The sequence below is a fragment of the Aplysia californica genome, unplaced genomic scaffold (assembly GCF_000002075.1).
Source record: "Aplysia californica isolate F4 #8 unplaced genomic scaffold, AplCal3.0 scaffold00141, whole genome shotgun sequence".
Taxonomy (NCBI): domain Eukaryota; kingdom Metazoa; phylum Mollusca; class Gastropoda; order Aplysiida; family Aplysiidae; genus Aplysia; species Aplysia californica.
This window is the reverse complement of record NW_004797411.1, coordinates 810,524-835,281: the sequence shown is the minus strand read 5'-3', so window position 1 is coordinate 835,281 and position 24,758 is coordinate 810,524. Positions and strand designations below refer to the sequence as shown.

General features: G+C 40.2%; 1 protein-coding gene across 2 annotated transcripts in view; it reads left to right on the top strand.

Annotated features, from left to right (window-relative positions):
• LOC101858624 (ELKS/Rab6-interacting/CAST family member 1) overlaps positions 1–24,758 on the top strand; it is a 178,013-nt gene that overhangs the window by 114,405 nt on the left and 38,850 nt on the right. The window contains exon 19 of one of the 2 annotated variants that reach the window (XM_005096892.2): positions 11,313–13,020. The exons of the other annotated variant lie outside the window; for it this stretch is intronic. Coding sequence (XP_005096949.1) covers positions 11,313–11,547 — 235 coding nt within the window. The 3' untranslated portion in view covers positions 11,548–13,020. Of the gene's footprint in view, positions 1–11,312; positions 13,021–24,758 lie in introns of those variants that run through there. 2 annotated transcript variants of the gene reach the window in all.

The following is a 24,758-nucleotide window of genomic DNA, read 5'->3' as shown; positions in this document are numbered from 1 at the left end:
GTGGTTTACGACGGCGCTCGCAACTACATAAGGTCATATGAGCTCGCAGGACACTTTTATCTTTTTTAGTTAGTTGGAAGTTTTGAATTTTGCACGGGTGGCTCCGAAATTACTGGTTTCTGATTTAAGCCCGGTACAGGTTGGTATTTTGTACTTACGATAAGTCTTCTTTGTAAGTGTAGTGCTCGATGGTGCATGTATATGGTTGCAGGGATCGGGTATATCTTGTCAGCCGTCACAGATAACGAGATTGCATTGAATAATTACTGAATTTTTCCTTGTGAGGAATAGCGGAGCATTCGTATGTTAACCACTTAATTGCGTACCCGACTTTTCTTCCTGATCGAATGGTCGAATATTCTTGAAATGATGAATATTTTCGAAGGAAATATAGTCTAGGTTTGACTTCGTTTGGCTGTGGGCTTTGACGCGCTAGTCTGAAGACATTAGAAAAGTCAGAAGGTACGTGTATACGAGCGTTTTTGAGGGATCGGTCAAAGACGCTATAAACACCATCGAACTCCTTTTGATGTGTCGCTTTGTAAGATATGTCTGTTCTATTTTGATGTTGATCTCACGAGCTAAAGCTAAGATAACAGTGGCGAGTGCGGCGTTTTTATTTTGGTAAAGTCATCCATCACAAAATAGGATTATTTTGCAATGGGATTTGGCAAGGGGTGGTATGTAGTTCAGGATGCTAGATGAAAATTATTCAGAAGTTAGTCTACCTCCACCCTCTTGCGAGACATAACATTTCATGTTCCGGGTTGCCGTATTGTAGACAAAGTAGTGCATGGCAAGCTTTGTCCTATAGCACAGAGCGGAGGCCGTGAGCATGGGACACAGCGAGATATTGAAAATCTATGCAGACACGTCCACTCTGTGGGACGTTTCCTCCAGGACTATCGTTATATCCATTTTTGTCCTGCCTCTTTGCCTCTTTGCTTTCTTTGTGAACTACCAGCGCACTTTCTGTTACGTTGCCTCTTTGGCACCCGACACAAATGTGAGACAGCGTGGTGGAATCAGGCTCTCGTCAAAATAATCAAAGTGAAGAAACTTGCATTTTTCTGCTGGTTTGTTAATTTTTATCAAATTTTTGTTTTTTGGCTCAACACCTTTCATGCCCATTAAAGAACTCATTTCAGTGTGGATTTTTCTTAAAAACGTTGATTAAAGACACAAAAAATGGAAATTTTTAGTTACCACAGAATCTAAAGCAAAGGAAATAATGAATCTTTGGCAGCCATTTTCTCACTAATTTTTCCTCTGAAAACAGGTGACCCCCAACTCCTTCATTCGCAAATATCTTGACTTGTATTCAGGATAATTTTTAAAAAATCAAAATAAACACAAATGAACAAGCTTATAGATGATACCGATAGCTCTACATGCCCAAAAATTGACGAGAGCCCGATTCCACCATGCTGCCTCACAAATGGATTGTTTAGTTTTGGGGGGCGGGGGGCGGGGGGCTGGAGCACTTTTTGGTTGAACTCTTTCTTGAAAAAGTCGAGCCCCACAGTTGGTATTTTACTTTCTACACACTTTGTTACATAAAGTCTGTATACATCTGTCAAACTTTGGTTACAAGTACAAATTCGCAAGGAACTCTACAATAATGACTGGGAACTTTTGGGAGACAATGTAGAACTTGTTCATTCAAGAATGTTTTGGACTCTGCTGCATTCTCAGAGTGTGAAGTAGACCTAAATGATTTGTTGTTTCTTTGGGTCGATTAAGTTTGACGTTTGACAAACTTAATTAAATACTTCACTGCTATTCTCAGCTGTTCTCTGTGTAATTACAACTGTAAGGCGATAGTTGCTAATCAGTCAAATTGTTATCACTCACCCTAAAGTGTAGCAACAAAGCTTTTGTCTTTTCAAATTGTAGACATTTTTGGCTTGTTAACCCCGCATCCAGGGGCAATTTCGAAGGTAAATATGAAGGCAAAAGTTAAAAATCCGAGACTATGAAGAAATTCTAGTAGATGAGAATGAACCATGTCATAAGGTAATGGTGAGACGATATCTTTCCCTTTAATGGGTGGTGTAAAATCCTATCATAAATTCACCCTCTTCCACACAGTATCGGGATCCCCTTCAGCAGTCTTAAAATCATGGAATTTGAGTTGTAGGCATTTTTAGCTTCCTCAGGCTCTTCTGCAACTTTTTCATGGCATAGAAAACCCCCAAATCCGTTTTTTTCCAATACCGGAAATGTTTGTAACCACCATTTCCTCATAAAACCAGTATTTTATTTTTCTTTATCGGCCGTTTTCTCAAAATGTTACTTTTCTCTATACTTTTAAAAATAACTCCACCATCTTTCATCCAATCTTCATGAAATTTTCACAGAATTAAAAGAAGAGGTAATACTAAATACGTGTTTCTTGAATTTTTGATACATGGAATAGATTTTTGTTAGTGGTGTCTGGAGTGGGGATTTTCACGGATTTTTCGCAAACTTGAATGCTACCTCAGGAAAAAATTCATTAAAAATTTTCTAAGTCGATTAGGAAAAGAACAACAGACAAATTTTTAGATCTAATGTTTGTAAATACGCATGCAAAAAAAACAACAATCAATTTCCATGAACGATAAGTGCGGTATTCATTACGTAAGACATGTCAATAAAATCCAATATGGCGGCGTATCCATGGAAACGAAACTTTTTTCTCAAATTTGATTGCGGATTTTAAGACTCCTTACTATGCTTGTTATATGTGTGACATTTGGTAAAATTCGGTCCAGTAATAAGCGAGATAGCTTCCAGGTGTAGCCCCCCCCCCCCCCACTTCCCTTAACAGCGCAATAAAGTGACGAAGTGACTATTCCCAGTGACAACGGAACTCTTTTGCATAAAACAAACCCAGAAGGCTTTGCACTGTTGCCTACACAGACTCTCTTCTCACTTCAGTTCACTACTTTTGTTGTACTCTTCTCTTACTTAGGGAGTCGACTTTTTTTTTTCTTTTTTTTTTCTCCCTTGCCCATTTATATGAGATTGACGCCATCTGATTAGCAGAAAAAAGTGCATATGATTGTGTCCCAGAAAATTTTACCCGGCAACATAGGAAAACGATTAACTGGAAAAACGGGAAAAAATTCCCAGGTTAAAGATGTAAGCCATTGGTCGAAGGGGGTAAAGAATTTTTGCGTAAATAAGGGGGATGGGGGTGAGAAGTATTGGGAAAAGATTGGTGAGGTATAATCATTTTTCCTCCGGTACAAGAGGAAGGGGGGACGAGGGCACCCTGTATCCCGTTCCCTACTGGAACCATCTTTACGGTCACCATGAAGTTCCGAAATGGTGGGCTTAGTCTCTGCTAAGGTGACATCGTTAGTGTTAGCCTATTCTATCGGGCCAAGACAAGTGTAGAGGAGAGCTAAGTGGGAAGACAGTATAGTGGCAGGTATGTTGGGGGTATTTGTAAGCGGGTTGCAAATAGCAAGTTGGCAGATTATGATCTTTACAATTGCAGCATTCTACTCCCTGATCCTTTGCCACTAGTAATCTTTTCGAGTCCGATTGAGCTTGGAGAGATTCTGACGCAGGATCCTCGAGCCCAAATCGAGAGGGCACAATTTACACAGAATATTGTATCCCCTCGCCTCAGGGGGAGCGACCTCAAACTCCCGAATCAAGTACCCTATGTCTGAATCCTCCCAGTCTCGTCCATTATTGGTGGATCTATACTTCCATTGCTAACGTTGGAAGCAATTCCTACATTTAAAAAAAGCCAATTTTGTGGAAATGCTGGCTGAATATGTTTTAGTGGTTAGAAATGACTAGAGAGCAAGCGGGAGATAGATAGATAGATAGATAGATAGATAGATAGAGAGATAGAGAGAGAGAGAGAGAGAGAGAGAGAGAGAGAGAGAGAGAGAGAGAGAGAGAGAGAGAGAGAGAGAGAGAGAGAGAGAGAGAGAGAGAGGGACAGTAGGGGGGGGGGGTGGCGAGATATGAAAGGCTTAGTGGCGGGCAATGAACAAGACGGCGATGATATGAAGTTATGGGGCTGGGGAAGGTAAACAGATAGGTAGATAGCCATATTGAGAGAGAAGCAGATATCGATAGAGAGACACAGCGAAGAGTATGCGGATTGGAAAGAAGGGAATAGAGAGAGAGAGATAGAGAGAGACATATACCTATCATATTGGCATATAAAGTGAGAGTTAATTATAATTTGGTAAACAGGGTGCTAAGGGAATGGTTATACTATAGAGACTTGCCATCTTTTTTCCAAACATAAGGCGTCCATTAACTATGTCTAAAGGGGTATTGAACAGTGTTATAATACAATGCCATTTTATAATACTGTACGCCCCAAGACAATTCGTCGTAACTCCTGATTGTTGCTACAAAGTACCTGAAGAATTTCAGCACTAATTCTTTCGCACACAACTGCTGCACACTGACTGTGTTCCAGTGTGTTGTTCTGGTTCAGTAGCTCTGACCATGATTTTGGTAGGCCATTAATTAGAGCATAATAATCAAAGTCAAAGCCTGCATAATTTCTTATTGTGTGTTTCATTTCTTCTTTTGTTTTCACCCGTCCCCTGTCATAAACCTGGTAAATGATTTTTTTTCCTCTTCTTATCCAATATTTCAGAAAAAGTGAATTACCTTTGTACTGTATCTTTTTGTTGTTGAAAAGAGGCTGCGTAAGAATGTCATTCACTTGTTTGAGCTGCGTATCACCTAACTCTCTTTGTACTTCAAGCCATGCTGTCATGACTGCTATCCAAAATGTAAATGCACCAGCTGGCTTGATCAGAGTTTAGGGTTAATAGTTGCTTTTAAAAAGTACTTTAGACCACCAAGTTAATTGAAAATGATGTCTGTAATTTGCATCTCGTCCTGAGCTAAACTTTTGCTTATTGCTAATCGCTTCATCCATTTCAATAAGAACACTTTTTGTTAATCACGCACCCTGATCATACCTAACCCTCCCTCTTCTACAGACTTGCAAAGGAGTGTTCTTTTAATCTTCTCCTTAGTCTTTCGGTTCGAGAACTTTTTCTGCCATAAAAATTTGAAAAACTGCGTGTCAATGTAGCTAGTGACCTCGTCAGGTAAAAACAGTGCTTGCATGATATACGAAATTTGCGACTGCAAGAAAGTCTTACTGAGTATTACCTTTCCATACAGTGAAGGGTTTCTCTTTTGCCACATTTTTATGATATTTTTAATTTTTTCTATCTTTCCTTTCCAATTTAGGTCAATTTTAGAAGCCTCCTCGACTGCACTTAAATAAATCCCAAGTATCTTCATTTTGCCACCAGTTGGCATCCAGGCAATATTCCCTGGAGTCTGATCATTATGTTTACTCCTACCTATCCACATGCCCTTTGATTTCAGCTTATTGAGTCTCAGGCCCGAAATCCTTAAGAAGTTATCAATGTCCCTGAGGGCAACAACAAGATCATGTTGGTCTCTCAATAACAGCGTAGTATCTTCTGCGTATTGAAGAATCTTACCCAGCTGCACTGTCCTTTCACCTCTCTGTAATGACAGGCCTTTTATATCTTTATTACTTTTTATTTTTATGGCCATCAGTTCAACTACAAGGACAAAAAGAAGTGGACTGGCGCAGCACCCCTGTTTAACTCGACGCTCTGTGTTGGACCAGCCAGACAACCACCCCCCATTTTGCAAACAGCACTCTGTGTTAGTGATAATGGTTTTAATCATATTAATAAACTGATCACCAAAATTGAACTTTCTCAAAGCAGCTAAAATTGATCTCTTTTCAATTGTGTCAAATGCGCGTTGGAAGTCTAAGGAGACCACCATTCCCGGGATATCATATTCTGTGGAGCTAAAAATAGCGTCATCAAGAGTTCTGATATGTTCTGCAATTGATCTCCCTTTTAAAAAACCTGATTGGTCATGGCTGATTATATCTTCCATAATGCTCTGAACGCGTAGAGCTAGCACCTTTGAAATGATTTTATAATCCGTATTTGTCAAGGTGATTGGGCGCCAGTTTTTAAGATCATCCCTTCGAAGATCATTTCCTTTATACAACAATGTGATTACCCCCTTTCTCTGAGTTGGCGCAAGCTGGCCTTCAAGCAGAGATTGCTCTACACACTGAAACAAAGGTTCTCTGAGTTTTTTCCAGAACATTTTATAAAACAGAGCCGTAATGCCATCAATCCCAGGAGACGAGTTATTGTTCAGTGTTTTGGTTCCCATGTCAAGTTCTTCGATGGTAATTGGTTTGTTACCTTCTTCTTGTTCCACCACGGACAATACTGGGTGGTCAATATTTTGCATCAGACTCGTTATACCTTGGTCTACATCGCTTACACTAGCATCTTGTCTGTATAACCCTTCAAAATGTGCTTTTATTTCTTCTATGATCTCAGTGTGATTTTGTATTACAGTTCCTTTCCCACTGCACCTCTTAAGAGAAGTTATAGTATTACTACAGCCTTTAGATTTTTCCAAATTAAGAAAAAACTTCGTGTTTTTCTCACCCTCCTCAATCCACTTTACCTTTGATCTAATTTGGGCCCCTCTGGTTCTATTAAGCTCTATTATTTCAACTTCGCGCCTTTTCTTCACGAGCTGCTGAAGAGCGATTTTATCATGGGGGATTCACTACTATAAGTCTGTTTAATCTAGGAATTCCATTAGCCAGTGCGTCTTCTCTGTATCTCAAGGCTTTTTTTCTTTTAACCCCATGTACTATGCTTGTCTCTTTGACTAGTATTTTAAGTAATTTCCATCTTTTTACATAGTTAGTACAGTCAGAGGTAGATTCCAAAAAATCGTCAATACATTGGTTCATGTCACAGACAAATTCCTTATCATACAATAGCGAATTATTGAATTTCCAAAACGATCGCCCTCTTTTAAATTCATCCGCTCTAAAAACAGTTACCACCCCTTTATGATCCGTGTCATAGAAAATTCCGTGTCTACTTTCTACTACTTGTGGTAAAAATTCCTCATTACAGAATATGTAGTCGGGACGACGTGCAGTGAATGGGGTGGGTCTTGACCATGTAAAGTCTTTTTCTTCACCATGTAACGAACGCCATGTGTCCCTAAGGTAACAGTTTTGGACCCAGTCGATACATTTTCTATTCACAACCACATTATGCGGTTCTCCATTAATAATGTCAAGGGTGTTGTTCAATACAGCATTAATATCCCCGGAGATAATCATATGGTCTGCATCCCCATTGTTCAAAAGAGAATGAAGCTGATCAAAGAATTTTAATTTTTCAGATGTGATAACTGGACCGTATACATTTACTATTTGAACAATTTGATCATTCAGAGAGAACTTCAACCCCAGTATTCTGTCTGTTTTAATAACTATTTTAAGGTTTTCATAATTTGATCTGTTATTAACAAGAATAACTTGTCCTTTGCTTCTCTGTGTACCTTCAGCAAAAAAGAATTCTCCTTTCCAGTCTAATTCCCATTCCTTTGCTGTTTTCTCTGTGATATACGTTTCTTGAAGACAAACTATATCAAATTTTGTACACTGACGGAAGATAGTTTTTCACTTTAGTTTGTTATTTAGACCTCGACAATTAATCGACGCGACTCGCAAATTTCTTTCAGTCCCGCTCTCCATGATTCAAAATCCGAACACATTGCATCATCGCTCTTGATCAATTTTAACGGGTAAAGTAGAGGATTTACTTCACAGCAGTTTGAGTAATAATAGTGAGGAGAGAGGTGAAGAAAGAGAGGGAGAGAGAGAGAGAGAGAGAGAGAGAGAGAGAGAGAGAGAGAGAGAGAGATAGAGAGAGAGAGATAGAGAGATAGAGAGAAAGAGATAAAGAAAGATAGAGAGTATTGGTGTGTGTATATGTGTGCGTGTGTGTGTGTGAGTGTGTGTGTGTGTGTTTGTGTGTGTGTGTGTTAAGAAAGATGTGTGAGCTTGTGTACTAAATGTGAGTGAGAAAGAGGGGGAAGGAGAGGTGTTGTACGAAAGAAGAGGGAGAAGGAGAAAGATATGTGAGGTGACGAGGGAAGACAAGCAGGAGAGAAAACGATCAATGGAGGAAAGAAACCTTTGTACCAATGAAAAAACAACAATAAACCAAAATCCAACTCACAATCTAGACTCGTATGTCCTTAAAACCGTGCCGGGTCGGAAACCTATTAAAAAAAAGCTTTTATTAACTAGCAACTCTACGCGTTGTCCTTTTTTTTCAAACCAGTCTAAACTTCTTTCTTCGGTATTTTCGGTATTTTCTCCCATTTCAATGCCCTCTTTCTCTCGAGACTCACTCCTCTCCCCACGCGGTCTTTTTTCGTTTGAATTCCCCCCAGAAGACTTTCTTCTTTTTGAAGCTGAGCGCCCCCTGGAGACACTACGTGCCCCAGGCTTTTTTCCAAGCACAATAGGGCCTAGTTGATTGTCTCAACTTACCTCTGGTAGTCACAGACGGCGATCGGGATCGCTGGGCCTCGACTTGACTGTAGAATAAAATCTAGATCCAGATCTAGATCTAGAAGAAAGAAGAATGAGGAAGGATTTATATATCTGTGCTGTACCGTGGTCTCCCAAATCCGTATGTAGATCTAGATCTAGCTCTAGAACTACACGTACATTTAAATTATGACTGAATAGCAAGCAGGCATAGAATGATCGTTCCTTTTTCTTTAAAAAAAATCCTCCACACAAACCAGAATCTACTTTACTTTACTTAGATTAGATCTAGATCTTGATCTACATTAGATCTAGTCTAGTGTTTAGTAACCCAACATCATCATGCCCGTGTAGATCAGTGGGGTTACAATATATCTAATGGGCCTGTCTGTTCTCAGCGTCACTGGGAATAGTTTCTGGGCCTCTTCCCAGGGACGATGGGAATAGCTTCTGGGTCTATTTCCAGTGACACTGGGAATAGTTTCTGGGCCTATCCTCAGTGTCACTGGGAATAGTGCTTTCCATGAATTATTACCATTTTGTTTACATCAGATGGTTAAAACGTGTACATTTTTTCGGCACATCTAAGACACAACATCATAAATGTCTCCAAGACAGACCTTTGCCACTAGACCTCGTGGTTATGCGGATGGTCATAAGCCGCTCATTTATGCTGCCCAGCAGAGTGTAGCTTGTGATCTTGGAGAACAGGTAATGTGACGGCCTGGGGGCTTGGCTTTTTGCGTTTCCTTGCTTTTTTCAACGTTTAGAATTATAATTTCGAGAAAACATTTCTTGAGCACATGCAAATGATACCACAGATTAACCCTATCGGCACGTCGTGTATTACTATCGTATCCATACGACGAGGGAAACTCTGTGCTACCACTTTCCAAAGAGGAAATGTACTCGTTAATCCGATCCATATTCTTTGCATAGCTGTCTGTCAAAATGGTTTTTGAGAAATACTGAAAGATAGATAATATTTGTAATGTAATGTAATGTAATGTAATATAATAGAATATAAGATAACACGATATAATATGATATGATATGATATGATATGATATGATATGATACACCTGTATAACATAATATAATACGATATAATAATTATAATATAATATAAAATAATATAATATAATATAATATAATATAATATAATATAATATAATATAATATAATATAATATAATATAATATAATATAACATACTATAATATAATATATTGTATCTGTGAAAGTTCTCACTTTCGTCACTAAAACTTCCTAACCACCTAACTTTTTAATTTGAAAAAAAAATGTGTTTCAGAATTATTTAAAGCGTGCACATTTCTTTTAAAGAGGCTTCAGTTCCGAACCACTTAACTTTCGAATTTGATAAAATTAATGTTGGTTCAGAATCATTTAAAGCATGCACAGTTTCACTGGGGGGCCTGAAGTCACTGTAGTTTAATTTTCAGTTTTTCATTGGTTTCGTTTAGATCTAACTCGGTCATTGTAAACAAGACTTGTGAGGTTTCTGTTCTCAAAGAGTGCGTGCACTGATTCAGATCCCACAATGACTTGACGATCGATTCTTTTGAGTCCGTTCGTTGAACGAGAAACCCAGCTGTTAATTATATATTTGGCACCTCGGAAGCACATGTGCCACTTTTCCCATAAAACTCCAACAGCACAGAGTTGAAAGTGTGCAAGTACTTGCAAAACTATAGATAGATCCCCATGACGGAGCCAGATTTTTTATTTATTCATTTTCTGAATTTGGAAAAATATATTTGACAAAAGGTTCGTTGGCCTTTGTGATTATTTCACTGAGAAACGAAACAAATCTGCGCAGCAGTCGGAAGTGATATTTCGCGAGGCGCATTTTGTTTCTAAGAGTACAGATCTAGACCTTCTAATTTTTCGAATCTCTCAAGATTAATAGCTCCATTCCAATAGAGTGTAAAAATATAGTTAGTTGGTCAATGACTTTCAGTTGATATACAGCGATCATTCCTTTCGTCGAAAGGGGGCCCGGCTAGTCTGATATACACGTGTGAAAACAAAATGATTTGAATCTATAATATATCAGGTGTGTGTGTATGTCTAAGAGGGGGGGGGGGGGGTACTGAACGCAATTAAAAATGCAACACTTCATTCGTAGAGTCTGTACATGTTTATTCAAATGAAAATAGATCAAGGCCGGTCCCACAGTAGCTCTGTACTTCTGGCCTTCGCCTAGCTCACACCGTGCAAATGAACGTATACATTTTCGTGAGCCTGAGCAGCGTCGCTGTATAGTCTGTCTTTTGTCCGCTGAGCTGCCCGACGCATCAGACGTACTATTCAACAGTGTTGTAAAACATGGCGGACGTGTCCCACAAAGCTTAGCTTCGTGTTTATTTTCGACTAAAACTCTTCACAGATCATCAAAATCAACAAGAAGCAAATAGTAATAGGTGCTTTACTATCCAATATTGATGCTAGCATCTCCACTTGACCACAAAATAACCAAGAAATGCACTTTATCATATACTGGCGAGCAAAAAAAAGTGGGCAGTTTTCAAATCGGTGTTGTATGAGTAGTCTCGCGAATTTTGACTTGGCGATTGACATGCTGAGCTTGTGTCACTTTAGAAAGTCAGACAGAACAACATTTGTTTATTTTGTTTTTGTAAAAAGTGTTTACAACATGTTTGGCCAAAAACATGTTTTCTCGTTTTTTCTTGAAAGTTTACAACGTCTTTACTTTTATTCTTTATTCGTTACACACTTTAAAGTGTGTCAGAGAAAAGGCCGTCAAAAGTTTTGGGTTTGTTCTTTTCAGTTTTGTTTTATACGATGCCTTGTCTCAGTGATGCTCAACGTCTTGAAGCTGTTGGCATGCTGAGACCTAATGCGACGTTTTTTTCTCTCGCTAGAGCTTTCAATGTGAAGAGATACATTGTACGATCCAAAAGCCAAGGATACACTTCCAAGCAAGTAGCTCGGTTAGTGACACTCCAAGGTCTGGTCGTCCTCGTGACACTATTGCAGTTGAAGACTATCGGATCAGAGTCCCACGCTTGCGGGATCGGTTTCAAACAGCTTCTAAAACTGCCAGAGATTGGGGTGGGCTTAAATCAATCAGCCACTTCACCGTTCGTCGACGCTTGAAAGCCCATGGAATCGTTGCCCGACACCCAGCTCGACGCACTCGTCTCCTCCAAAGACACCGTCATGTCAGACTCAACTGGGCACGTCTGCACAGGCGATGGCTAAACCGCCAGTGGAACTGAGTGATGTTTTCTGACGAGTTCAGATTTCTTTTGGATCGCCACTATGGAAGGCAGAAAGCCTACCGGAGACGTCATCAACGTTATTTACCTCAGTGTGTCAGTGCTGTGGCTGACAAACGTAGCATTATGGTAAGGGAATCCATATCCAGTACTGATGAATTCGATCTAGTCATTATCGACGGTAATCTGACTGCCCAGAGACACATCAAAGAAGTTCTCTATTCACACCGTCTGCCGTTTCTGGCTCGCCACAGGAACAATTTCGTGTGCCAGCAGGACATAGCACCAGCACACCGTGCCTTTGTTACCCAGAGATTTTTACAACAAAAATGACGTATATGTACGGGTTTTAACACAGTTGCCAGTATTATCCCCAGCTTTAAACGTGATTGAGCACCTCTGGGACAAGATGGACAAGGAAATTCGCAGCCTTCGGCAACCCCCAAGGACAATCCCACAACTGCGACAATCATAAACGAATGCTTGGAATTATATTCTCCAGCAATTTATCCAACGACTTTGGCAATAAATGAGGCACAGATGTGCTGTAGTCATCAATGTTGGTGGGAGTTACACCCGTTACTAATTCTGGGATTTTGAACATTCGAATCGATGTTGTGAATTTCTAATAAAAGGTGTGTGTTTGATCGTTTTTCTAATTTTTTTGTCTGCCCTTATTGAAAAATGGCAAGCCTTTCAAAATCCATTGGCAATACGTCATTACTACGGTAAAGAACGGAAATAATGCACAGAACGTAGGGTGCCCACTTTCTTTTGCTCGTCAGTATACATTGAAACTTCGAATCGAGAGGTTGACCTAGTTCCAACTGTGTGTCGTATGCTAGGCCCTGGGCCTAGGCCTAGATCTAGGCCTGTGTGCTTCTCTAGATTCTAGGCTAGATCTAAATTGCGATGCAGAGGGATGTCCATAGAAAGGCCAAGATTCTAGATACATGTATATATAATAATTTACATCTGACCGAGATGTTGATCTAGATTTAAAGTGTTCTCCCATAGAATCTATCTCGACTTGATCAATTCTCGGTAGATCTGATTTAGATCTAACTCATTCTAGGTCTAGATTATCTAGGCCAAATACCACTGTCGTAATGTTTACCTGTTTCTTATTTAGATTTAGATTATACATCTAGTCTAGATCTAGATCTAAATCTAGCCTAGGCATCTAGATCTAGATTAGCTCTAAATCTAGAGATCGATTATCTTGGCTATCTAGATTCTATAACTAGAGACATATAGATCTCGAATCTAGATCTTGATCTAGATATCTAGATTAGATCTAGATTCACTCCCACATGACAATGACGTCATGTCCGCAATTGTACAGGTGCACAAAAAAAAAAAGAAGCAATTGAAACAAGCACAGAAGCTTAAGTAGATCTAGTCCTACTGTTGATATAATATGAATCAAGTTGCATGATGGTGTGTCTCGCGGTTCTCTAGAGACAATCTAGATTCTAGATCTAGATCTTGATACACGTTTATTCATTAATCTCTCTCTCTCTCTCTCTCTCTCTCTCTCTCTCTCTCTCTCTCTCTGGGCTAAAATAAATTAATTCTAGTAGGCCTAGGCTAGATATAGATCTGCCACCCAAGGTGATCAGAAGCCTTGAATAGTAACTAATGTAAACTATCGCCAGTTCATCGAATTATAGGCCAATGCCCAGCTGCAAAAGTGGGAGGGGCCTGCACTTGGCACATAACGTAGCTGTCCCGTCTTGGTATAGGCCCTATGTTTAGGCCTGATTGGTCTTGGATTACACAGTACCTAAATATAGCAAAGCAGGCCCGTCAGATGCACATCTACCTACACACGGCAACACACAGTGCGGCTGTGCTGACACGCAGCGAGTATGCGTCACGCTCGCTGAGACAGAGGCGCCAACGCACAGAGCGGCTGTGCTGACAGGTCAGACCTACAGAGGCACTCCGGGACCAGCCTATAGCAACATTTCAAGGCATGCAAGGAGTGCGTGAAAATGTTTCTTTCATTAGTGTGAGGCGCAGAGTAGCAAGTCAAGAACGCCAGGCCGATTCCAGAGGGGCTCTGTAGGTCTGACCTGTAGCTCGCCTAGCTCGCACCGTGCAAATGAACAAGTGGAGGGCCAAGAATCGATTCCAGAACCGATCCCTGCGATTATTGCTTCTGAGAAAAAAAAGATCCTTTTTTCGTAAACTAACGATTCTCAATTAGAATCTACTCTATTTTTATTTTATCTGGTTTTTCTTCAACGAATGTATTAAAAAAAAAAAAAAAAGTTGGTGCTTTGCTATGTTCTGAAATCAAGGTAATCCTGTATCTTGAAGACTTAAGAAAGAGTAGTCGGGATGCAAATTCATTGTCAAAGATTATATCGATCTAGTATACAGTGTCAAAACCTATTCGTTGCTTTCGCCTTTTTTTTCTTATTCATCTGTTGTTTTTAAATTATATTCCCTTTTCTTTCAATTCAAAATCTAAAACTGTAACGTCTGCCCACGAGGCTCTATATTATAGCCTCACATTTCTCGGTGTAGGTCAGTGTTGGTCTCTGACATCATACTGTATAGATTGGGTGGGGTAGTGCCTGTGGTAGGGCCCTCCCACCCCAAGTAATCAAAGGGGTCGGACTACTCGTTACTCGCCGGAAGTAATCATAGGCATCGTTACTCGCCGGAAGTTGTCATAGGGATCGCTACTGAGCTGAAATAATTGCAGGGGTCGGACTAATCGTTACTAGCCGGAAGTAGTCATAGGTATTGTTACTCGGCGGAAGCAATTGCAGGGATCGGACTTATTGCTACTCGCCCGGGGTAATTGCAGGGGTCGGACTAACTGCTAATTGTTGTATATATATAATCATAGAGCCACTCAAAGAAATCACATCACTGGCTATAATGAAAGTAATTGGGTCCGGAACCGATTCCTACGATTCCTGGCCTTTAATATTCGGGAATCTTCGGTTACCGAAAAAACCGGAACCACCCCCTCTAAAATGAACGTACATTGTCGTGTGCTTGAGCAGCGTCGCTGTGTGGTCTGTCTGTTGTCAGCTACAGAGTGGCTATGTAGGTCTGACCTGTAGCTCGCCTAGCGAACGCCGTCTTCGTGTTAGCACAGCCGCACTGTGCGTTGGCACCTCTGTCTCAGCGAGCGCGAGGTACACTCGCAGGGTGTCAGCACAGCCGCACTGTGTGTTGACGTGTGTAGATGTGCAACTGACGGGTCTACCTTGCTATATTTGGGTACTGTGTAATCAAAGACCAATTTAAGTGTCCCTGCCGGTCAATATCAGTCATATGAAGGACATTTTAAAACTGAGTTAACATTATTTTCAAAAACTAAACTATCACCTCTTCCCTACTATTTAAAACAAGGATGAAGTAAATATGACAATATTTGACAAAAATACAGAACTTTTAATTGTGTGAGGTGAGGAAACCCAAAAAGGAGAAAATGGCCTCCGAAGTTGAGCATCATGTTTCCATAGCAATAGGGGTCTTAGAATTGAGATAGAGATTTGAAATTCAGCAGTTATCTTGGCTATGCCATTACGAGGTAACATACAAAAGTAGAAAACTATGCATTTACAGAGTAAAAAAACTTATGGACCAAAAACAAAATTTTAACTAGAATGGACGTTAAATGCAACAAAGTATTAACATTATACCAGGTACCAGATACATGTACTAAATTTTCAAAGTTGCCGTATGTCAAATTCATCTATTTCATATGAAAGGCCAAAGTCTACTGCAAATTTTTATACCATACGTTTACCTCTTCAGTCAATGTTTAAGAGAATTGCAGCTGTTTCAATTTGTCATCATAATAAAACATTGTTGAAATCTTTAACTGGCTGTACCCCCCCCCCCCCCCCCAATGTCAGACAGATAGTAAAAGAGTACCAAGTGCACTAAACATCTCTACATTAAATAAGTACAATCACTATAACATAGCCTAATATTGTTCAAGACTGTGAGATCATTACAAATCAGTATTTTATTACCTCAAACACGAGGATCTGTCGTTATTTCAATTTTAAAAAACCAGCGTTGTCTCGGACGGCGAGCGAGCCGGCTCAATACTGTAGTATACTGAGTGAATGCTTCTGGTAGGTTCTCAGAAGGATTCATGCAAAATAACTCCAAGCCGATGACTTTATTCTAATAGAAAAAGAACTGTTCTTTCTATAGGTACCTCTCTTTAGCCTGTATTTTACACATTTCGAGTTAAAACTTATCTTTGAAAACTTAGACCTTTTTTTCTAGGTTTTCTCCATCTAAACGCCAAAGGCCAAAAATAATAACAACGGGAAACCACGCTCAGAGCTGTATAGGTCTTTGCCAATGAAAAGTCAATTTTGAACCGGGGGACCTCGCATTCCGACCTCGCGGGGATTTCCTTTCCACGGCGATTCTCCAGCTCCGAATACCCGGATATACAAATAACTTACACTATTATAACGAAGAAAATCTTGACTATTTAAAGTGTTCAGCATTTAGTGTTTTATAGCAAAAGAGCAAAGAATCAGAGATCAGAATTACCCCATTTCACCGAAACCACGCGCTCAGAAGGCTACGAGTCGGCTTACGGGCGGTGTATACGCTAGCTGATTATACGTTTGCAAAAGCACACACACACACACACACACACACACACACACACACACACACACACACACGCGCGCATACACACACATACAAACACACCAGCACATAATATGCACATAGACCGCCTCGGTGGCCTCTTGGTGAGGAGTACGCTCTGAGATATTTGGACGAAGGTTAATTAGTTTTTCAAAAGCTTTTAAACAAAATAAAAAACTAATTTTTAAAGTCGATCCAAGAGTAAAACTGAAGATTAACAGACGATAGCAGCTAGCAGGGCACGCCCACACAGTCAGCTATTTACGTAAACAAGCTTGAAGTGAGCTAGAAGTTACCGTTTTTTTCTCCGTTTTACCAATCAGAGTTGTTAACATTTCAGACCATTCATGCTCGAAAAGGGGTCAAAATCTAAAAATAGTTGCAAATAAAGAACGTTGGAGCAAAGATTTTCCACTAGTGGAGAATCTTTAGTTGAAGCAAAGGTGGCCATGAGGTAATGGTTCTAAAGATAATCTCACAGGTACACACTAGCAAGGTTCAAATTCCTTATTCTCGTCACCCAAGCTCGCAACAAACCACACACACCTCCGAAATAAATAAAAATTTAATAATATTTATAGTCGATTATAGTTGTTTATTTCTATCTTAAATGAAGCAGAAGACAAGCTTTCAATGATTCCAAAAAACAAAAATGTTATGGAAAGTCACTTTTTCGCCTATCGAGCCTCGTAGCATAGTGCGTCTTATGACTGATATTGAGCGGGGCAGACAGAATTAGACCTGCCTAGGGCCTATACCAAGACGAGACAACTCTTCTTTACGTCATGTGCCAAGTGCAGGTCCCTCCCACTTTTGCAGCTGCGCGTAAAATTCGCTGGACTACTACTGGACTGGCGATAGTTTACACTGGTTACAATGCAAGGCTACTACTGATCATCTCGGGTGATAGATCTATGCCTTTCCACGGCGATTCTCCAGCTCCGAATACCTGGATATACAAACAACTTACACTATTATAACAAAGAAAATCTTGACTATTTAAAGTGTTCAGCATTTAGTGTTTAATAGCAAAAGAGCAAAGAATCAGAGATCAGAATTACCCCATTTCACCGAGCCCACTAGAATTATTTTTTTTTAGCCCGGAGAGAAAAAGAGATAGAGAGAGATTAATGAATAAATGTGTATCTAGATCTAGATCTAGAATCCAGATTTTGTTGTGCACCCAGCAAAGAGTGTGCAGTTCGGAAAGTAGATCTAGATCTAGATGTCTAGATCTAAGATCTAGCTAGGCACTTCAGTGAACGCGCTCACTATCGCGTGATTTGGCTTCGGAAAGTCCCATTGAGTTTTGCTTCCGGACATGACCTCTCGTTGAGACAGTGGGTTCAAACTGCCCATATTTTTGTTTAATTTAGGGGACCGTCACTCAAGTCCGATACATGTCTTCAAAGACATTTGGGTGACCCTCAAAACAGTTTTTTCCAGGTCGATGTGCGACTAATGAGTCTCAAGATCTTTCATGTTGAAAAATAGACAATTTTTAACTATTGATTTTTTATAAATTTTCTCGTCATAATTTTTTCAAACTACCCTTGCTGGTAAACCATTCTTTGTCTTCCAGAAAACGTTTAAATGGTTATCGTAGAAGTCTTACCTTGGCTAGTGTAGTCTTACCCTTTTATCAATCAAATCCGCGAAAACCTAGCTGAATCCTTCCACCGTGACATCGCGCAGAGTCGTGACGTCACGCATTTTCGCCTGAGCTTTTGGCTCCCTCTGTTCATTGTTTGAAATGTACGAGACAGGGAAATACATCGCCGAGAGATTTTTATAACTTCAGTTTAAAAAGTTAATCAAGTTTTATAATGTTTTATAATCACTGACCTTACATTGTGCCGTAGTTCATTCGATAGTATAAAGAAAACGAGACTTTTTAGACCAAAGTATTTCCTTTTCACTGAGCCCCCCCCCCCTCCCCTCCTTTTTTACCTTTCCGAAAGCCTTTCATTGCGTATTGCGTAGGGCCTTGATCTAGTATGAAAAGTCCGGACTCGTGTTGTTAACACAGTCAAAATTAAATTGAGACGCCTATTAAAGTATCTGATGCAATTATTTGCTTGATAAAGTTTCTTAGGTCTATTGTTAGTACTGATCCAGATTTTCTTTCTTTTCTGTCGCATGAACAAGAACGAAAAATGCTTTGTACTGGAATGTGGGATCTGTTGCATGCCCCCCCCCCTCCCCCTCTCTCTCTCTCTCTCTCTCTCTCTCTCTCTCTCTCTCTCTCTCTCTCTCTCTCTCTCTCTCTCTCTCTCTCTCTCTGGGTGTGTGTGTATGTATGTATTGTGTGTGTGTGTGTGTGTGTGTGTGTGTGTGTGTGTGTGTGTGTGTGTGTGTGTGTGTGTGTGTGTGTGTGTGTGTGTGTGTGTGTGTGTGTGTGTGTGTGATTTCGCGCGTTCCCACTCCCCTCCTATTTTCATAATCGTACCTCTTTTTTTATTCTCTATCCACATTACCTGCTCTTCACCTTCATATACACTTTCTCTATTGTATATCCTTCCTGTCGTCTCATTTCTCTTATAATCGCCATCGCCGCCATCTTTCCTCGACCCACAGTATTAGCTGTGTAAGCCTATTACTCGTTTCCTCTTTTCCACTAACGAAACAACCCTGAAAAAAGATGCCAGTTGTTACAAAGTGAGCACTTTTGCTCCTCAGTTCTTGCTTTACTTTACCTTTTCCTTCCTATGGTATCCTTAGGATGTCGAGGTGAGGTGCAGGTTTCGGCGTTTGTGATAGAATGTTAATTAGTTATATTGTTCCAGGACCTTTTTAACCCCATCCAGTCAGGTCTTTCTTGGTCTTCCTCTTGATTTAAAGCCGAATTCGCGGGTGTTGTAAGCTCTAGTCGCTAGTTGTTTCTGGGGCATTCAGGTTAGATGTCATTTGACTCTTTGACGCTCTAATAAATTTACAACTGGTAGACGTACGGTCTCGTACCTTATGCGGTCTCCTCTGGTGACGTTGGTGGTTTTACGGAGACACCTAATTTCGCGTGCATTGATTTTTCTTTCTCATGCCTTGTTTAGAGACCATGTTTGGCACTGGTATGGTAATATTAGTATGGAGATTCTATTGATGAGCTAGGATTTCACTTCAGTTGGGATGTTCTAGTGACTGAGAAGGGGTGCTAGCTGGTAGGTCACTGCATTTGCATTCATAGTTTTTGTTTCTTTTTCTTTGTCTGTACGCCCATTTTCCTCTACTTGTTGGAATTGTGTTTCGTCAATAAGGATGCTGAGTCTCCCTGTTTATATTCTAGCCCTCCTCATTAATTAATTTTATGGTCTGCTTTTGTGATTTCTCTTCCTCTGTATTTAAAGTACTCTGGTCATCAGCAAATAGAAGCTAGTTCAGTTCATTTATGTTGTCATTTGCTGCTTTCGTGATCTTATCCATGTAAGTGATGAAGAGAAGCGGAGGGAGAACACACCCTTGTCTCACCTCTGACCTGATGGGGAACCAGTCCGATAGTCCTTCTGTTGACCGTACAGCACACAGGCTGTTTTTATACAGTGCCATGATGTTCTCCAGCAATTGTCCTTTTACACCATATTCCTCTAAGACTAAGTGGCGGTGCCACTGACTGAAGTATTTATGTAAAGCGCCTAGAGCTGTGTTTACACGTGAGTGGGCGCTATAGAAATGATCTTCATTATTATTATTATTATAAGTATCTTAAGGTCATTCCCAAAGAGGGGACACTTCTTGTTCTAATGCTCAGTAGTATTGTAAATGGGCTGATCAAACAATGTCATGCTCATAATTGTGCCTGAACTACAACAGGGAACTGCGGCTTTTTCTTTCCTAATCCTTATTATCGAAATTTTCCTCTACTTCTGATGTATGTTTGTCACACTCTTGTGACCCGCTGTATCCGGGGTGCCTTGACAGTCGAAGCAGACTTTGTGCTGTTGAAGCTAGAGAGATGATCAGAGTGAGTCTGATTCCCTGTACATTTGCAAGGACTTCTCTGTTGACACCCACTCCTTGGTGCTCATATATGACCTTATGCAGTTGCCAGTGCCGTAAAACCTCAACTAAAACCTCTAAGACTGCCCTATTTTATGTCCATCCCGGACATTTCAAGTGTGTTAAAATCTTTGAATAAGTCGAGAACAATAATTTAACAAGCATTGTATTTTAGCTGTATTGCTGCTTCTCGGGCAGATTGTCCGCTATGAACAAGGCGGAAGCTAAAGTTGCGATAAGCTTCGCTAAGTTGAGGAGCACCAGGCTCGTTTCCTCGGAATTATAATTGACAAGAAACTAACACTCATCCCGCACATAAAAGGACTTTGTGTGAGGTGCCAGAAAGCATTAAACGCTGTAAACATTTGTATGTATCGAATCCGAAGCTGGGCGGGGACCCAAAGCACCTTCTCCCCTCGTCCTTAAAATGCTAGACCCCGTACAAAATCAGGGACTCCGCTCTAAATTGTGCTGTAGGCGCTGCTGCCCTATCTTCCAATGGTAAACACCAGAAGAGACAACCCCCCCCCCCCCTCTATTTTCTCTGCAGAAGCTACAGCCATTGGCATGGCATTGGACTCCGTAGAAAATTCCTCTTATACATCTTCCCTTTTCCTATCTAACTCTCTATCCTGAATCTCCTCACTTTTAAGCCACACACTTTTTTTCATCCAAAAATAGTTACGATGCAATAAAAAAAAAACCGACAAAAGTATCGTGTTCGCATGGCTGCTTAGTCATGTGGGCATCCGAGAAAACGAGCAGGTGGATCTCTTGGCGAAGGAATCTTTGTCCTTTCTATTGGGATCAACGACCAACACTCTCCCGTAGACTAACTTTAAAGATAAAGTAAAAATAACTACACCTCCAGTCTGTGGGAGACACATTGGAAGAAACAAGCCAACGACAAACTACCAAAGATATTGCCCAAACTAGGTCCACGAAAACCAGAAGAGACGAAGTCATTTTTACTCGATTACACATCGGACACAATTCCTTGACACATAGAATTTAATAGCTCCTTCAGCGAGATGAAAAACCGTTCTGTGTCGGATGTGACACAGATTTTACCTTTAGACACATTCTAAGAGAATATCCGGAGGAAGTTTTTTAAATGCAAATAAAAAAAAGATCTGTTCCTTGTCATCGATCACTACATAATTCTCGATTTTATAAAGGCCATTATAGAGAGCGTAATTTTAAAAATTATTTAAAATGTTATTTTAAAACTGAGATTTAACCACAAATATTTTGACCTTTTAATCGAAATTTTGATCTAATCCAAGCCGTGCTATGAAGTGTAGTGAATGCGTCCTACTAGTGTTCTGCGCGCCCATATGACCTTATGCAGTTGCGAGTGCCGTAAAACTCTTACTAAACTAAACTAAACTAAACTAAGCAGACCGAATGGTCTAAAATCAGGTGTTCGGGTTCCCTCAGTGCGACCTTTTCGTAGGGGTTTTTTTTCCTATGGTCTCTCGCCTCTCATTCTAAAGCCAAATTAAACGATGAAAACACTCACTCCTTCAACGTGAAGGTTCTTCTTCTCAGAGTAACCATACATTTTATAAAAGCACACTCCCAAAATTTGAATTCTAATTTAACCAAAATCGATTCAGTTTCACTTTAATAGTCATACTGGTAGGATAACTCAGTTCGTAAAGCGAGCACTTTTTTTTAAAAAAGGGCGCCTCCGGATTTCGAGGACACTTTTTAATAGGCTCAAAGATAGGAGTTGTGTAGGCCTACGATCTTTGGTATCATATAGCGAGAAAGGGCAAATGTCCGTTGGTAAGTAGGGGAAAGGCCAGTTGTGGTTGTCTATTATTTTTTGTGTTCACATCTCTGCTATCCACAGACTGATAACTTGTTTTCAGCTAATGTATTCTATGGCGGACCGACTAAGGTCAGGTCAACCCAGGTGACCGATGCACGTGCGAACAGACACATTGTCTGGATTCATCGTGCAAATTGAAAACAGAGAGCTTCAAGAACCTCAGTTTTAGTAAGGGATACCCACTGCAAAAAAATAAGTCGATATACTGTGAACGGACGATTGTGTCAGGTAGGCTTTAGACGCTATAGACTCATGGTATAGTCCTGATCGCATGCAATCACTTGGAGCGTCTTGTGGCTGCCGGCATTATGGGTGAGAATTAAGGTGGTTACCATCGGTTTCGTGCCTAGACGAAGAGGTTTTCAACTGCTGTAGTAAAGACACCGGTGCTGTTTTTGCTGAGACACCTGTTGAATAGTAAGGCACACCATTAGATCTACATCTTTCTTGGTTCCAATTATCTCTTATCTGGTGGGTACCAAGGAAGTCAAGATCTGAAGGGACGTAAGGAATACAGGGTGGTTAAAGTAGCACCAACTGAAAGGGCAATAAACATGGTCATCTCTACAGTAATTTTAAAAAGACTTTAAACAAATGGATTTCAATCAGGGGGAAGTCAAGCGTATAAATATGATATACTCGTAGAAAAGCATTCCGTGTGTTCAAGATACACCACGTTTTAAAAAGTTTAACCAAAGTTAATTAAAACGCAAAACTTTACTTTAACTGTTCAGGACGAGGAAGATAAAACAATGAAAGCCACATCCGATGGATATCTCACCGTGCTCATGAAGTTTAGGAAAGGTTTGGAACGGATTGCTTTTGAGAAGACCTGATTTCAGTAGGGTGGGGCCCCACCCCACAAATCAAGAGTGACCATTGTATGGTTTCAAGAAAGTTTTGGAGAACACTTTTTAAACCAAAAGCTTACACCTACAAATAAATGTCTAACACATTCCCATGACTTGAGCCCCTTAACTTACATGTATCATCTTTGGGGCTTTTTAACAGACAAACTGCAAGCAATGGAACCGTTGAAACTCAACATGTTGAACAAGAGGTCCAAAGAAACGATATCTAGAAACGTGCCTTCAGGTTATTCAAAATTTCTAGTAGCAGATTGGAGCTTGTCTGGAGATAAAAGGTCAAAATTTAGAGCATAACTATTTGAATAGCACCACCTTTCTTGGGGTTAGTTTGCAATATAATTTTGATAGATTTGTTCTTGAATGCCCAAGTTGTGATTCTTTTTAATAGAACGAAAAGGTCGGTTTGAAGTTGCAAAAGTTTACTCTCAGTCATGGTTGAAATTCTAAATAGATCTAAGTGATATATTTTTTTAACAAGTTGGCTCTTTTTCTTCCTATTGAAAACGCGCCCTCCAACTCCTTCCGCTCTCCCTGGTTATATTTCATTTGTTGGCTTTGATCCAAATAATATGATCGAGCAAATAGGTATTTTTTAGCCACCCGGCTCTAGGACAATTGCTTTCCCAATGGCTACGTCCTAGCAATGTTGTACCATGCATACTGTTTTAATTGCCTTCGATATTGATGGACAGCCGAAGGAGAATGTCTGAGTTGAGAATTGAAGAGAAATTGATCGTCTTGCAATGCACCAGTGAGCAAAGCCAAAGATGAATGAGTTAATGATGTGAAGGAAACATAATATGCAGAATTCACTCCGCATAGAAGCTTCAAGCTTTTCACTGCGGGCTGTAAGAGTTGGTTCTAGATCTAGGTCTCGCACACCTCCAGAGAGAGCAATTTTGGGAAGGTACGAACAATTCAAAGAGGGGGCGTTTCTATCACCCAGCAAGCCATCAAAAAGTGGAGTAGATCAAAGCAAAAAGTGGAAAATGTGGACTCTGGTCGCAGGTCGGTCACGACAACTCCAAAGACGTAAGGATGAACATGGCTTGTCAAAAGTCCCCGGTTGATACAATTTTAAGCCATGACTTGAAAAAAAAGCCATTAGGTAAGCAATCAGACCTATGTGCAACCACCTTCACTGTCTTCTAAATAAGGCAGAAGAGAGAAAAAAATTGGAACATTTAAGAAATATTTGTTGAAAACTTGATTTGTGCGGTTTTTAGATGTTTTTTTTTTCAAGTAGCAATAAAAAGAAAAGCTTCAGTTTTCACAGCTGTTATTTTCTTCATGAGACATTGATTGTTCACTACTGATTGAGATAAGTATTTTCATTACATACGACAGCGGAATTTAATTTTGTAAAGTAATATCGTTGTTAGTATCTTACTTGCACAGTACATCGGTCAGTCTAGCATGCACACAGCAGAAACAAAATTGCTAACACCGAAGATGTTTCAGGTCCTGATTTTTTTTTCTTTGTGTTCTAAACATACACACATAGTGTTCATAGAAAAGAATTTGGACATATTGCGAAAACAAAATGCGTCAGGGAGGGTAGATATAAACAAACAGTACTGCAGATATCGTCCTTTAAAGTATCCATGATGAGAGGGAGAGGGAGAAAGAGAGAGAGAGAGAAAGAGAGAGAGAGAGAGAGACAGAGACAGAGAGGGGGGGAGAGGAGAGAGAGAGAGCGAGAGATAGATAGAGAGAGAGAGAGAGCGAGAGAGAGATAGACAGAGA